The sequence below is a fragment of the Nerophis lumbriciformis genome, linkage group LG02, assembly GCF_033978685.3.
Source record: "Nerophis lumbriciformis linkage group LG02, RoL_Nlum_v2.1, whole genome shotgun sequence".
NCBI lineage: Eukaryota > Metazoa > Chordata > Actinopteri > Syngnathiformes > Syngnathidae > Nerophis > Nerophis lumbriciformis.
Genome location: NC_084549.2, coordinates 55032641 through 55049683, shown reverse-complemented (window position 1 = coordinate 55049683; position 17043 = coordinate 55032641). Strand labels below are relative to the sequence as shown.

At 41.6% G+C, this 17043-nt stretch overlaps 1 gene segment (V, D, J or C); it reads right to left on the bottom strand.

Annotated features, from left to right (window-relative positions):
• Window positions 1-6597: 6597 nt before the first annotated feature.
• Window positions 6598-11410, bottom strand: LOC133609328 (T cell receptor alpha variable 38-1-like). The segment is given in 3 exon segments: window positions 6598-8195; window positions 8263-8382; window positions 11063-11410. Coding segments are annotated over 2 exon segments (423 nt in total).
• Window positions 11411-17043: the final 5633 nt, after the last annotated feature.

Sequence of the window (17043 nt, the reverse complement as noted above, 5' to 3'; positions counted from 1 at the left end):
GTCCTATGGCTCCATCTTTTGGACAAGTTTGCTCACAGCAGGTATTGAGGGTTGAAATTGTACTTCCTGTTTTGATTCTGTAAACCAGGAATAAGCGTTCATAGCATTTTTGCTCAAAAGGATTTTTCATTTATCACTCCAAGCAACATTTGTAAGTTTGACAGTTTAACTGAAACAATTCTTATTGAACCGTCCCACATGTGATGTTTGTAGAAGTGTTTTCATGCTTATTCATACGTAATGTAATGAAGCTAGCGTTGTTAGCATTAGCTAGTATGCCTACACATTTACAGGTGTTTGTGTTAGTGTTATTAACTTACAATGGCATCCTATTTGCATTGTTTCAGTTTCACAAATTCCTCAATAAATTCCCTAAAACGTCACCGTGGACTGATTGAGTCTTTATAGCTGATGGAGAGATAGCTTCCGCAGCTAGTGGGTCCATGACGATGACTTCTGTTGTGTTTGATCAGCCGTTTACTGCTTGGAAACAATTAAGGTATGTAAATCAACATTTACAAAATATTTTTGTGTAAATAAGTCAATTCATAACGTACAAACCCCATTTCCATATGAGTTGGGAAATCCTGTTAGATGTAAATATAAACGGAATACAATGATTTGCAAATCATTTTCAACTACACGTAAGCGGCATGGCCGGAAACCAACATTGAATGACCGTGACCATCGATCCCTCAGACGGCACTGTATCAAAAACTGACATCAATCTCTAAAGGATATCACCACATGGGCTCAGGAACACTTCAGAAAACCACTGTCACTAAATACAGTTTGTCGCTACATCTGTAAGTGCAAGTTAAAGCTCTACTATGCAAAGCGAAAGTCATTTATCAACAACATCCTGTCATGTCTGTGTAATCATGTTTTGTTTTAAGTCATGTTTTGTTTAGTTATAGGACTCTTTAGTTTCTGTCTTTTCACTCCTTTGTCTTGTTTCCATGATTACCCCATTAGTTTCACCTGTTCCACGTTTGGACTCATTGTGCACTCTTGTTTGTCACCATAGCAACCATTAGTTTTCACCTGTCACGTCACGCACCTGTTTCACGTTTTGAGTCACGCACCTGTTTTCGTTAATCATGTCTGTGTTATTTAAGCTTTTCATTTTCTGTTGTTCGTCCTGACGACATCCCCGTATTCATACCCATGTCACACTCTGTCCACCTCTGCGCACTTCATGTCCTTGCCAAGTAAGTTTTTGTTTATTAAGCCACAGTTAGTGTTTTGTTTAATTGTTCATAGTTTCTGCCAATGTGCAAGTTTTGTGTTTATAGTCTAGTTTTGTACCTCCGTCCCTGTGCGCGCCTTTTGTTTGATCCTTTCTTTGTAGTTATAGTGTTAAATAAATCATGTATTTACCTTCACGCCATGACCAGTCCAATTCACTTGCACCTCGGGAGAACAAACCAAGCCATAGTCCAAGTCTTGACAGATGTCGTCAGCAAAAAAGTTCTCCCGCAAGATTGGACGAAGGAAGGTGGGAGCTCCTGCGCGCGATGGAGGAGGAAACGCTACGCTACTCCTCCGTGGAGCGCAGAGACCAGATGTGGGGGCCAAATGGAGAATTGGTGCCATTGAACTCCGTGTGGCCCCACGACGTTGGCACGTCGCCCCAGCCGCGGAAACGTCACCCAAGACGGAGGACGTTTGGGAAGACTTCCGCGAGCAGTCAGGACACGTCACTCCCGCAAGCTCCTCCCCCTCCGGGCGGAAGCAGGCTGCTGCCAGCCCCGCTGCTCCAGGATGACGTCACGCCATCACCGGAGGATGACATCACAGAGCAAGATTTTTTTTTCCTCAAATCTCTTTTTTTTCAACCTCTCCCAACCAAAGACTCCATGTCCGTAACAAAACTTTATCAAGATAAGTTTTTAGAAATCAGGTCTAGTCAGTCACAGCCATCCCAATTTCATGCCCCGCCCCCCAAGACTCAAGTCCCGCCCCCGACACAATTTTTTTATTTTTTCCGCTTACACAACCCCAGGTGGGGGATAAAGAAAAACATTGTGGACAACTTAAAGGGGAAGTTTCAGCCCCCCTCCAGACCTCCCTCCGCCCACCCCTAGAGAGAGTTCCAGACCGCAGGGAGCGCGTCTGGTATCCGCCCCTTGAGGGGGGGGCTGGGTTCGGGAGCTGTGTTGGTGGGGTGGCTCGGCATCACCATGCCAAGCCACAGCCTCCAGCACGGCCGCCACCACCAGTCTTCCGACCTGCCAAGCCACAGCCTCCAGCACGGCCACCACCACCGGTTTTTCGGCATGCCAAGCCGCAACCCCCAGCTAGGCCACCTCCACCTGCACCAAAGCTACTGCCAGTAGCTTCACCACGCCAAGCTCCAGTGCTGCCAGTAGCTTCACCACGCCAAGACCCACCACGCCAAGCTCCGGTACCAGCTACACGACGCCAAGTGCCGCCAGTCGCAGCTTTACGACGCCAAGTGCCGCCAGTCACAGCTCCACGACGCCAAGTGCCGCCAGTCGCAGCTCCACGACGCCAAGTGCTGCCAGTCGCAGCTCCACGAAGCCAAGTGCCGCCAGTCGCAGCTCCACGACGCCAAGTGCCGCCAGTCGCAGCTCAACGACGCCAAGTGCTGCCAGTTGCAGCTCCACGACGCCAAGACCCAAGCCAAGACCTAGACCAAGACCCGCCATGCCAAGACCAAGACCCGCCATGCCAAGACCAAGACCAAGACCCGCCATGCCAAGACCAAGACCAAGACCCGCCATGCCAAGACCAAGACCAAGACCTGCCATGCCAAGACCAAGACCAAGACCAAGACCCGCCATGCCAAGACCAAGACCCGCCATGCCAAGACCGAGACCCGCCATGCCAAGACCAAGACCCGCCATGCCAAGACCAAGACCAAGACCCACGCCAAGACCAAGACCAAGACCCACGCCAAGCCCCACGCCAAGACCAAGCCCCACGCCAAGACCAAGCCCCACGCCAAGACCAAGACCCGCCGCCTGACGCGCCACGCCGAGCGCCACGCTGACTTGAGAGGTGCTTTACAAAAACATCACATACATAGGTGTAGTACCGGGGTGGACGTGTCCCTTCAATAGTTCATTATTGGAGAAAGACGCACTTGTAAAAATATACCGCGGAGGTATACATGGTTTTGTTTTGAAAGCGCAACACATCATCATGTGACTGACAGGCCCCTTACCTCACAGCAGGGGGAGAGAAATGAAAGAGAGCAGGCTGTGAGGGCGACACTAAGCAGACGGTCTGGAACGATCTGTTGGGAACATTGCCATGAATATTGCATGTTTATAATGTCTTGCCGTTTGTTTATATTCATATTTAGGAACCATGTCCTTTGATTTTAGTCATCTTAATCCTGGCATGGTCACTCATACATAATTTAATTGCTAACTTTGTGGAACAGTGTTCATAATCAGAAAAATCTTTATTGTCATTGTTGCGGCTGCGGTTGTAGTGACCCCAAGATGCAGGAACCAGGATAGTGATGATCAGGTAGAATGATTTTAATATACTTTAACATAGAAAGAGCAGTCATGCATGCAAACGGTACTTAACATATAGTCAATCCTTGGGCACTGCGGAGTAGGTGAGGCAGGCATAAAGAGAAGCCTGCTGATTAGCACCAGGTGTGGCCAGGCTGCCAATCAGCAGCAGGTGAGGGGAAATCAGCGTTCAGGGAGAAAAGCAGTAAATTGAACCAAAATAAGAGCACTGATAGGAAATAAACACAAATTAAGGCCGCACAAACAGAAATGAAGTGAGGGATCGTCTCAGTCATCATACAAATGTGCAATAACATTTTGAAGACAGGATAAAGTTACGTCAACACTAGCTAAAATGTTTTGTCATCCTCTTCCAGGTAGCAAAATGTCACCACCACAAAAGAGTGAAACAGCAGCACGAGCCCTATTTAAAAAAAAGAGTAATGTGAGTGTGAGTAACGGTTACACTACAACACAAAGACATGTACTTGACCATTAATCAACATTGTTAGATACTATGTGCAATTATGTCTTAAAGGGGAAGTGCCCTTTTTGGGGAATTTTGCCTATCGTTCACAATCATTATGAAAGACATGACGACAGATAGATTTTTTTAATTCAGTCCAAATAGTAAATAAACGTAAATAAAAGTCAGCTTACAGCGAAGCCAATAGGAACTTCATTATTCCGACCATAAAATTAAATAAATAACAAATCAAAAAGCATCAACAATACTCAAGTTACATTTCAGGACTTGAATATTAACCAAGTATTAGTGATTTTGTTATTATGAGCGCTAACGCACACAAACTATTTATAGCGGTGCTGTGATCACTTCCTTGTGTCCCTTTGTTTACATCATCGAGTGGTCTGCTGTTTCCTCGCTTCCCTTCTCCCTGTAAGTTTATTGTAGATCATAAATCCTGCCTCTCACCTGGAAAGTAGATAGCTGAAATGATAATTGTCCTATGGCGCCATCTTTTGGACAAGTTTCCTCACTGAGAGTATTGTGGGTTGAAAATGTACTTCCTGTTTTGATGCCGTAAACCAGGATTAAGCGTCCATAGCGTTTTTGCTCGAAAAGATTCTTCATTTATCACTCCAAGCAACGTTTGTAAATTTCACAGTTTGACTCAAACATCCATCCATCCATCCACCGCTTGTCCCAATTCTTATTTATTGAACCGTCCCACATGTGATGTCTGTAAAAGTGTTTTCATGCTTATTCATACGTGCTATCGTAATGTAATGAATCTAGCGTTGTTAGCATTAGCTAGTATGCCTACACATTTACAGGTGTTTGTGTTAGTGTTATTAACTTACAATGGCATCCTATTTGCATTGTTTCAGTTTCACAAATTCCTCAATAAATTCTCTAAAACGTCACAGTGGACTGATTGAGTCTTTTTAGCTGATGGAGAGATAGCTTCCGCAGCTAGTGGGTCCTTGACGATGACTTCTGTTGTGTTTGATCAGCCGTTTACTGCTTGGAAACAATTAAGGTATGTAAATAAATATTTACAAAATATTTTTGTGTAAATAAGTCAATTCATAACGTACAAACCCCGTTTCCATATGAGTTGGGAAAATGTGTTAGATGTAAATATAAACGGAATACAATGATTTGCAAATCATTTTCAACCCATATTCAGTTGAATATGCTACAAAGACAACATATTTGATGTTCAAACTGGTAACCTTTTTTTTTGTTGCAAATAATCATTAACTTTAGAATTTGATGCCAGCAACACGTGACAATGAAGTTGGGAAAGGTGGCAATAAATACTGATAAAGTTGAGGAATGCTCATCAAACACTTATTTGGAACATCCCACAGGTGTGCAGGCTAATTGGGAACAGGTGGGTGCCATGATTGGGTATAAATACAGCTTCCCAAAAAATGCTCAGGCTTTCACAAGAAAGGATGGGGCGAGTTACACCCTTTTGTCCACAACTGCCTGAGCAAACTGTCAAACAGTTTAAGAACAACGTTTCTCAAAGTGCAATTGCAAGAAATTTAGGGATTTCAACATCTACGATCCATAATATCATCAAAAGGTTCAAAGAATCTGGAGAAATCACTCCACGTAAGCGGCATGGCCGGAACCCAACATTGAATGACCGTGACCGTCGATCCCTCAGACGGCACTGTATCAAAAACCGACATCAATCTCTAAAGGATATCACCACATGGGCTCAGGAACACTTCAGAAAACCACTGTCACTAAATACAGTTCGTCGCTACATCTGTAAGTGCAAGTTAAAGCTCTACTATGCAAAGCGAAAGCCATTTATCAACAACATCCAGAAACGCCGCCGGCTTCTCTGGGCTCGAGATCATCTAAGACGGACTGATGCAAAGTGGAAAAGTGTTCTGTGGTCTGACGAGTCCACATTTCAATATTCGACATCGTGTCATCAGGACCAAAGGGGAAGCAAACCATCCAGACTGTTATCGACGCAAAGTTCAAAAGCCAGCATCTGTGATGGTATGGAGGTGCATTAGTGCCCAAGGCATGGGTAACTTACACATCTGTGAAGGCACCATTAATGCTAAAGGTACACACAGGTTTTGGAACAATATATGCTGCCATCTAAGCGCGTCTTTTTCATGGACGCCCGTGCTTATTTCAGCAAGACAATGCCAAGTCACATTCAGCACGTGTTACAACAGCGTGGCTTTGTAAAAAAAGAGTGCGGGTACTTTCCTGGCCCGCCTGCAGTCCAGACCTGTCTCCCATCGAAAATGTGTGGCACATTATGAAGCGTAAAATACGACAGCGGAGACCCCGGACTGTTGAACGACTGAAGCTCTACATAAAACAAGAATGGGAAAGAATTCCACTTTGAAAGCTTCAACAATTAGTTTCCTCAGTTCCCAATCGTTTATTGAGTGTTGTTAAAAGAAAAGGTGATGTAACACAGTGGTGAACATTCCCTTTCCCAACTACTTTGGCATGTGTTGCAGCCATGAAATTCTAAGTTAATTATCATTTGCAAAAAAAAATAAAGTTTATGAGTTTGAACATCAAATATCTTGTATTTGTAGTGCATTCTATTGAATATGAGTTGAAAAGGATTTGCAAATCATTGTATTCCGTTTATATTTACATCTAACACAATTTCCCAATTCATATGGAAACGGGGTTTGTATATATCTGCGGCTCACAGTCCAGTGCGGGCTAATATATGGAAAAATGTGGAGGTGGCTTATTTTCTGGTGCACTCCATAATCCAGAAAATGGTCATTTTGGTTTCAGTTCACCATGGCCAAGCTCGAAAAGTACCTGTTGGATGAACTGGAAATTTTTACTTCATGGACGTTGGGTACAAGAGAATGCACACAGCTTTTGGCAGGTCTTGAATGTTGTCCATCACAACTTCTCCCTAAATGATGATTCTCAGTGGGGCTGGGCTGAGATGCAGTGAGGATGAGGGCACAGCACCTTCATGTTAAACCAGGAGGATCCCAATGTCAAGGTTAGACTTGCGGAGTTCGTGCTTTTTGAAACAGTCGTAGCAAAATGTTTAAAAAAAAATACAAGTATTATCAAGATAATACTTAAATGGGAAACACAAACGTTAAAAGTGTATCAAACAAACCTTTAATCAAGTGGTCACTGCAAACTCCTGCATACTTCGACTCTGCTCCCTTGGACTGGAGTGCGTGCTACTTTTTTCGTCGTCATTTTGTAAAATCTTGCACTCTTCTGTTTATCTATATCACCACTCGAGGAACGCTGAAGAAACTTTTATCCTTTTTGCGGTGAAAATAGTTTGTACAGCCGAAAACAACGCAAGAATAGGGCATTTTTCTTCGAGATAGGCTGAATGCCGCCTATTTCCCATTGAGAACAGACGCTGGCTTGACCATCACGCATATTTGATGAGCGGTACGTTAGCAGGACGTGATGTCATTTAAAACCAAACAAATGGCCACAGAAAGATGTAGATAATAGGTTAAAGAAAGATGTACCCGGTCTGATGATAGGTATAGCAGAGACAGACCTGCGAAGGTGATTTACTCTAATGTACAGATCATTGGCACCCAGAGAGTTTCTTTTTCAGGGGCAGTTTCAGTTTCACAAATTCCTCAATAAATTCACTAAAACGTCTTCGTGGACTGATTGAGTCTGTTTAGCTGATGGAGAACTAGCTTCCGCAGTCTATTATGATGACTTCTGTTGTGTTTGATCAGCCCTTTACTGCCGTGCTACAAACATGAATTGGAAACAATTTAGATATGTAAATAAAAACATCTCCAGTTTGCCACGCCTATGATGTCCTGACAACGACAAAAATTGTGAAAACCTCCTCAGAACCAGCTCTCAAACAGCCACAGTGGGATGAGGAGCCCATATAGGTTTTTGTGCGGGTGCAGCAGAGATGTCAGTCATTGTGGGCTGGATGGCGCAGTAGAGGATAGCAGAGTCGCTCAGCTGCACGTCTTGGATCTTCAGAGGAGCTCGCTTGGCGATGTCATTGATGCTGCAGCTGAACCTCTTTTCAAAGATGCTCTCAGTCTTGCCCTGACTCATTATGGAGAGCCTCAGGATGAACTTTGGTGCCGCCTGCCCGTCCTGTTTGTACCAGAAGATGTAGTCGTTGCTTCCATAATTTTCATAGCTGCAGTCCAGCGTCACTGAGTCGCCTTTCATGGCGTACACATTCTCTGCTGGCTGGTGCACCGTCTGGCTGTCACATCCTGTCAGAGGACAACAAATGTGGTCAAACATCATATAACCTGACATGCTCACCTCAAATGACCTTACCGAGGCTCCAGGCAGCCATCAGCACACACACCAATGCACGCTTCATGTTTGCACTCCTGGGCTCTGTGCACGTTGACTTGGTGGCTGAGGAGGCGGGGCGTAATCCCAAAGAGGGAGGCACTTCACAAACACATCACATACATAGGTGTAGTATTATATTCATATTTAGAAACCATGTCCTTTGAGTTTAGTCATCTTAATCCTAACAGTGTTCCTAATCAGAATAATATTCATTGTCATCATTCAAATGTGCAATGACATTTTGCAAATTTCACTCGTTTCTTGGGGAAAAAGATTAAAAGGATTAAGTTACGTCAACACTAGCTAAAATGTTTTGTCATTCCCTTCCAGGTAGCAAATGTCACCACCACAAAAGAGTGAAACAGCAGCACGAGCTCTATTTAAAAAAGAGTAACCTAAAAGTGTGAGTAACGGTTACACTACAAAACAACGACAACACCTAATTTTACTTGCTCATTAATCAACATGTATGACATTGTTAGATACTATGTGCAATGTTGTCTTAAAGGGGAAGTGCACTTTTCGGGGAGTTTTGCCTATCGTTCACAATCATTATGAAAGACATGACATCGGATGGATTTTTTTTAATGCAGTCCAAATATAAAATAAAAGTAAATAAAAGTCAGCTCACAGCGAAGCCAATAGGAACTCCATTATTCCGCCCATAACATTGGATAAATAACCATTCGAAAAGCGCCAACAATACTTAAGTTACATTTCAGGACTTGAATATTAACCAAGTATTAGTTATATTGTTATTATGAGTGCTAATGAAGACACACTATTTATAGCGGCGCTATGATCACTTCCTTGTGTCCCTATGTTTATGCCATCGAGTGGTCTGCTGTTTCCTCGCTTCCCTGCTCCCTGTAAGTTTATTGTAGATCATAAATCCTGCCTCTCACCTGGAAAGTAGATGGCTGAAATAATAATTGTCCTATGGCGCCATCTTTTGGACAAGTTTACTCACAGCATATTTGAGAGTTGAAATTGTACTTCCTGTGTTGAATGCTGTAAACCAGGAATAAGCGTTCACAGCATTTTTGCTCGAAAGGATTTTTCATTTATCACTCCAAGCAACATTTGTAAGTTTGACAGTTTAACTGAAACAATTCTTACTTAATGAACCGTCCCACATGTTATGTTTGTAGAAGTGTTTTCATGCTTATTCATACGTAATGTAATGAATCTAGCGTTGTTAGCATTAGCTAGTATGCCTACACATTTACAGGTGTTTGTGTTAGTGTTATTAACTTACAATGGCATCCTATTTGCATTGTTTCAGTTTCACGAATTCCTCAATAAATTCTCTAAAACGTCACCGTGGACTGATTGAGAGATAGCTTCCGCAGCTAGTGGGTCCTTAACAATGACTTCTGTTGTGTTTGATCAGCCGTTTACTGCTTGGAAACAATTAAGGTATGTAAATAAACATTTACAAAATATTTTTGTGTAAATAAGTCAATTCATAACATACAAACCCCGTTTCCATATGAGTTGGGAAATTGTGTTAAATGTAAATATAAACGGAATACAATGATTTGCAAATCATTTTCAACTCCACGTAAGCGGCATGGCCGTAAACCAACATTGAATGACCGTGACCGTCGATCCCTCAGACGGCACTGTATCAAAAACCGACATCAATCTCTAAAGGATATCACCACATGGGCTCAGGAACACTTCAGAAAACCACTGTCACTAAATACAGTTCATCGCTACATCTTTAAGTGCAAGTTAAAGCTCTACTATGCAAAGCGAAAGTAATTTATCAACAACATCCAGAAACGCCGCCTGCTTCTCAGGGCCCGAGATCATCTAAGATGGACTCATGCAAAGTGGAAAAGTGTTCTGTGGTCTGACGAGTCCACATTTCAAATAGTTTTTGGAAATATTCGACATCGTGTCATCCGGACCAAAGGGGAAGCGAACCATCCAGTGTGTTATCGACGCAAAGTTCAAAAGCCAGCATCTGTGATGGTATGGGGGTGCTTTAGTGCCCAAGGCATGGGTAACTTACACATCTGTGAAGGCACCATTAATGCTGAAAGGTACATACAGGTTTTGGAACAACATATGCTGCCATTTAAGCGCCGTCTTTTTCATGGACGCCTCGCTTATTTCAGCAAGACAATGCCAAGCCACATTCAGCACGTGTTACAACAGCGTGGCTTCGTAAAAAAAGAGTGCGGGTACTTTCCTGGCCTGCCTGCAATCCAGACCTCTCTCCCATCGAAAATGTGTGGCGCATTATGAAGCGTAAAATACGACAGCGGAGACCCTGGACTGTTGAACGACTGAAGCTCTACATAAAACAAGAATGGGAAAGAATTCCACTTTGAAAGCTTCACCAATTAGTTTCCTCAGTTCCCAATCGTTTATTGAGTGTTGTTAAAAGAAAAGGTGATGTAACACAGTGGTGAACATGCCCTTTCCCAACTACTTTGACACGTGTTGCAGCCATGAAATTCTAAGTTAATTATCATTTGCAAAAAAAAATAAAGTTTATGAGTTTGAACATCAAATATCTTGTCTTTGTAGTGCATTCAATTGAATATGGGTTGAAAAGGATTTGCAACTCATTGTATTCCGTTTATATTTACATCTAACACAATTTCCCAACTCATATGGAAACGGGGTTTGTATATATCTGCGGCTCACAGTCCAGTGTGGGCCAATATATGGAAAAATGTGGAGGTGGCTTATATCCTGGTGCGCTCCATAGTCCAGAAAATGGTCATTTTGGTTTCAATTCACCATGGCCAAGCTCGAAAAGTACCTGTTGGATGAACTGGAAATTTTTACTTCATGGACGTTGGGTACAAGAGAATGCACACAGCTTTTGGCAGGTCTTGAATGTTGTCCATCACAACTTCTCCCGAAATGATGATTCTCAGTGTGAATGGGCTGAGATGCAGTGAGGATGAGGGCACAGCACCTTCATGTTAAACCAGGAGGATCCCAATGTCAATGTTAGACTCGCCAAGTTGGTGCTTTTCGAAACACTCGTAGCAATATGTGTTTTAAAAAACACAAGTAATATCAAGATAATACTTAAATGAGAAACACAAACGTTAAAAGTGTATCAAACAAACCTTTAATGAAATGGTCACTGCAAACTCCTGCATTCTTCGACTCTGCTCCTTTGGACTGGAGTGCATGCTACTTTTTTCTTCGTCATTTTGTAAAATCTTGCACTCTTCTGAAGAAACTTTTATCCTTTTTGCAGTTTAAATAGTTCGTACAGCCGAAAACAACGCAAGAATAGGGCATTTTTTTTCGAGAAAGACTAAATGCCGCCTATGATCCATTGAGAACAGATGCTTGCTTGACCAACACGCATATTTGATGAGCGGTATGTTAGCAGGACGTGATGTCATTTAAAACCAAACAATTGGCCAAAGATGTAGATAATAGGTTTAAGAAAGATGTACCCGGCCTGATGATATTGCAGAGACAGACCTGCGAAGATGATTTACTTCAATGTACAGATCATTGGCACCCAGAGCGCTTCTTTTTCGGGGCAGTTTTTGTTGGAATAATTGTTTGTAAGTTATCACAAAAGAAATGTTGTATTATGAATGCTGTATTTCAAATGTTGTATTATGAATGCTGTATTTCGAGGCCTAACAAAAGGATGAAGTCTCGGGAAACGCCACTGTGAGCTCAGCACGGACAGATGGCAGGATGTGCTCAACTCCTGGGGGAACTCTCTTTGAAGTGTTAAACGAACTCTCTTTGAAGTAATTCACAAACTCTCTTCCCTCTATTTGGTCAACGCTATTTACGACACGCTGCCTTCTTGAAGTCACTGTGGACAGGAGACGGGAGGGGTTGTCCATTGTCCTCCAACACCTGCCCCAGCTGGATCCAGGAAGAGCCAAGCCCGAGAAGTCCTCTTCTTGGACTTCAAAGCGACCAAAAACAATGACTGTTTTACATACCTCCCCATTCCTATTGTGACATATGTTGGTGCGTGAACATGGAAGATCTGAATTAAAAGAGGAGACGAGAACCTTCTTGGTCAGAGCGTGCTAAGACACTGTAAGAGGTTACAGGTTGAAGCCGTCTCTCCTCAATTGAGTCCAAATTGAATTCTGTCTCTGTTTGATTCCTTGCCTTTTGTCTTGTGTAACAGATGTCCTGTATTTGAACCTGACATCTAATTGGTCCTTCGAGCCGGATTCCAACACGTCTGACGATTCCAGCATGAGTGAGTGAAACCAGAGGACCATGGCAACCAAATCCTGATTGAGGAACTGCTTTTTCTTCATTTCGGGCTGGAATTGAAAGGCTGACGGAAATCCGAGGACAACAGGAAGGAAGGCAGAGAGCAGTGAGTACGTTTTAAATTGACGAAGAAAGAAACGACTGAGAGAAAGCGTGTGACTGAGGGTTACGACGCATAGACAAACCCTGTAAATCCTAGGCTCTAACAGGTAAAAAGGCCAAATTAGAGGGACGTCGGAGTCCAACGTCCGTGAGTATTAAAATTTTAAATAAAAACTGAATTAAGATAAAAACTGAAGAGGCAAAAAGACTGCAGGTTAACGGAACCGCGAAAACTGGAATCCGTAATATCCATAAACAAACATACTAGGGGGTGTCGGAGCCCACAATAATTTGAAATATCCGTGAACCATTATCCTGGGGACGTCGGAGTCCAACAGACCTAAAATGGTCTATTCAGAATAAAAAACTGAATTTTGTCCGTGAAAAAACAATAACCTGGAGGGCGACGGAGTCCGCATGTAATATACATTGAAATTTCCGTAGATCAATATACTGAAAGGTGTGAATGTGAGAGTGTGTGGGAGTAATCGCCATTAGGCTATCACTCCATATGAAAGTTGTGAGAAGTAAATAGTGGGTTATTGTGGATGCTCTAGGCAAGACACCTCCACTGGGGAACCATCTCCAGTAGAAGCGACGTGTACCACAATAATAAATTAAACCACTATCTTACAACAAAGACAAAAGTAATCCTTATAAGTTTCGGCTCTGAGAGGGCGACGGAATACTCCAAATTCTCAAAATGGAAAGAGGGACACAAAGAAACGCAGATCTAATATGGTCTATTACAATCTATTTAAACCAAAATAGAAGACAACAACCACAACGTCAGCGGTTAGACCCTACTGCATGTTGGCGTTGAAGCAGAGAAGGACATTTTGCAAGAAACTGTCCTGGGAAAAAAAAAAAAAATCAAAGTAACTCAGCATGACTGTTAAAAGACGACACCAATTAGTCATGTTGTCAGCGTATGCCATTAGTGGTAAGATCGCTGCAAATGTGTTTGTTTGTTTGTTTGTTTGTTAGTGTGTGTTTAAGTGTGTATCTTTCCAGGTACAAATTGTGTAAAAACCCTGGAGGTTCAAATAAAAATAAAAATAGGTTAAAGGAAAAAGCAAATAGGAGAATAATCTCAAAGTGCTAACGTGAGAGAAAAGTAAAAATAAATGAAGAAATGGGGGAAAATCAATAAGAATGAATGCAAAATGAAATAAACTAATGCGAGAGAGAGAGATAATGGGGGTATTGAAATAAGAGATGAAGAAAAGGTAGACTGAAGATATGCATGTATGTTTGGATATATAAAGAGCGCTTTTATATATACAAATATATATATGTATAATTAAATAATGGAACAAATAAAAACCTAGATTAATAACTATAATAAGAGTTGAGAGGTATAGTATGATAAAATGATAAAGTGGGTTACATGTTTATTAGCTGAGGGAAGAAAAAAAAAAAAGGAGAGAAGCTCAAGTGTTGCTGACCTTTGCCCTAAGAAGTGCACTCACGCCCTCACACACCACCTTGTGTGTGTGTGTGTGTGTGTGTGTGTGCGTGGCGCAGTGGGGGAGGTGTGGAAGTGAATTTATTACATGTAAATTTAAAGTAGGTTTAACTTTGAAGTGTAGTATAACATTCTTAAGTTAGATTATGGGAAGAATGTAAATTCAGAGTTTAAAAGTATAGATTAAGTAGCATATAGACAGTTAAGTGAGTTTAAAACATTACTTAAAAAATGCATAAAGTAATATGTATAACAAGCATTGTCCTGAGGTTCCATGCAGATCCAAACAAAGGCAAAATAATGCACCTTGGATGATAAACAGTTTGAAAAATGCATGTAAAAAGAAAAATAAGACTTTGTAAGGCGTTTATCAAATCAAGAACAGAGAATGCTGAAAAACGCTGTAAGAACTACAAAAACAAGTTGACCAATATATTGAGACAAGCAATGAAAGGAATACAAAGAAATTATGAGGATGATGTTGAACAAAAAAGACATCTATGTATGTCCAGACAATAAACCAATCTTACAAAGAAAAATCGGTATAAGTGAGCAGCAATATTGAGCCAAGGTTGAACTCATGGCTCAACAGGAGGGATATGAATGCCCTTATACAGAAGTACTATACTTCCTATAGTTTAATTCTTATAAAAAAAATAAAAAAAATTGTATAAAACATCTATGCAATTAACTAAATAAGAGTGAAGGAAAACATTATTGTCTGGTCATAGTAGATGCATTTTCAAAGTAGTTAGAAATATTTCCTAAAGGAAAAGCAGATGTGCTGACAGTAGCAAAAGCATTATGCAAATATTTAGTAAAAATGTACATTAACATTACAAGTACAACAGGACTAACACCATTTGAAAGATAGTGTAAAGACCAACCTGGGTACACTTAGTACATTGTAAAAAGGTCATTTCTGTTGAATCATCCAATAAGGAAAGGGAAGCAAAGTCTGGTAATAGTGTGGACGCACACGATGACTAGAGTTTGAGCCAAACCACTGACCTTGGTAGAGGAGTGAATCAGCAAAAATGACACCCCAATGGCTCAGACGGTCCATAAACATATGGGTTAACGATATTGGTACTGGTCAGCCCTGCCCCCCTAATATGGTTCACTTGGGAATCTGAGTAAAATGTAGAACTCAGGAAACAAAATGATACTGCACCCATAGTAAACCCAAACCACTGGCATAATCAAGAAGTAAAATACACTCACAGGGGAGGTCGTATTAGAAGACGGGCAATGGGAGGATTCGGAGTAACCCCATTAGTGAAAAAAAAATGCCAGAAAACCCATGCCAGAAAAACAGTAATGGGAAAAAGTATTTGGGATTGTATTTAAAAAGGTCATATAATGGAAAAAAAGTATTTGGAATTGTATTTGTGTTATGAAAGGGACATGTTAACTAGCACACTACAAATTCCACTGTGACAAAGTTGTAAGCATACCATTTGATGGTGTGTCAAAGTTTGATAATAATTGGTTCCTGTTTTGGTAATTAATTTGTTCCTTATGGCGGAGCAAGTGGGAAAGGCTACAAAAACTGATTGTGTTGTATGTATAAGCCCAGACAATTACTCAAGATGAGTCAAAAAAAAAAATTGAATTGAAGTAATGAGCAAAACAAAATTGACCCTGTAGCTAAAGAGACAAAACAGAAACCAATATTTGATAAATATGTGAAAAAAGCTAATTATACCTGCATTAACATGCAAGGCTCTGTACAACAGTTAGGAAACGTATCATCAGATAACTGCATACACATAGTTAAAGTATCAATATTTGTACAAGAATTGTTAACACGCCTGAACAGTTTGATATCTGAACATTGGAAAATAATTAGACATGATGTAAACTGGCAAAGTGTTGTAGATCCAACTTATATTGATGGGTGTCCAAGAGGTGTATCTGACGACTATAAATTGGTAAATCAAGTTGCAGCTGAATTTGAATCATCCGTCTACTGGTGGTGTACGATTAACAAGAATGTTGACAGAATAAACTATGTCCACTACAACGTACAGAGATTGGGAAATTGGACACAGGCCGGACTTGAAGCAGTCGCTGATCAACTCGCCGCCACCTCCCTTATGGCCTTTCAAAACCGTATGGCGCTGGACATGTTGTTAGCGGAAAGAGGGGGTGTGTGCGCAATATTTGGTGAACAGTGTTGCACGTTCATACCAAACAACACCGATGCAGAAGGTAGCCTGACCAAAGCACTGGAAGGCCTTCGCACCCTCAACGGTAAAATGAAAGAGCACTCAGGCATAGATACATCTATGTGGGATGGGTGGATGGACGGTTTCGGCAAATACAAGTCTTTGGTATCATCAATTCTAGTATCTATGGCCGTGTTTGTAGCAATACTGACGTTGTGTGGATGTTGTTGTATTCCCTGTCTGCGTTCTCTGCTTAACCGTCTGATTACCACAGCGATTAGCCCAGCAGATGATAAAGCTGTTCAGATGCACCTCCTGGCGGACGATAAGGAAGATGAATCTGATGATGGGGATACCTACCTGGATGGTGTTCCTGATCTGTTTCCAGACCCAGTAACGATGAGAAAAATTGATGTTGAACTCTGAGTGTAAACATAACTTGGCCCTAGGAAAATGAACCGTTAACTGAAAATCGCAAGAAGAAGTTATTGGGGATGAAGAGAATCTGGGGAGGTTTTTGTGATAAACAGGGGGGAAATGTTGGAATAATTGTTTGTAAGTTATCACAAAAGAAATGTTGTATTATGAATGCTGTATTTCAAATGTTGTATTATGAATGCTGTATTTCGAGGCCTAACAAAAGGATGAAGTCTCGGGAAACGCCACTGTGAGCTCAGCACGGACAGATGGCAGGATGTGCTCAACTCCTGGGGGAACTCTCTTTGAAGTGTTAAACGAACTCTCTTTGAAGTAATTCACAAACTCTCTTCCCTCTATTTGGTCAACGCT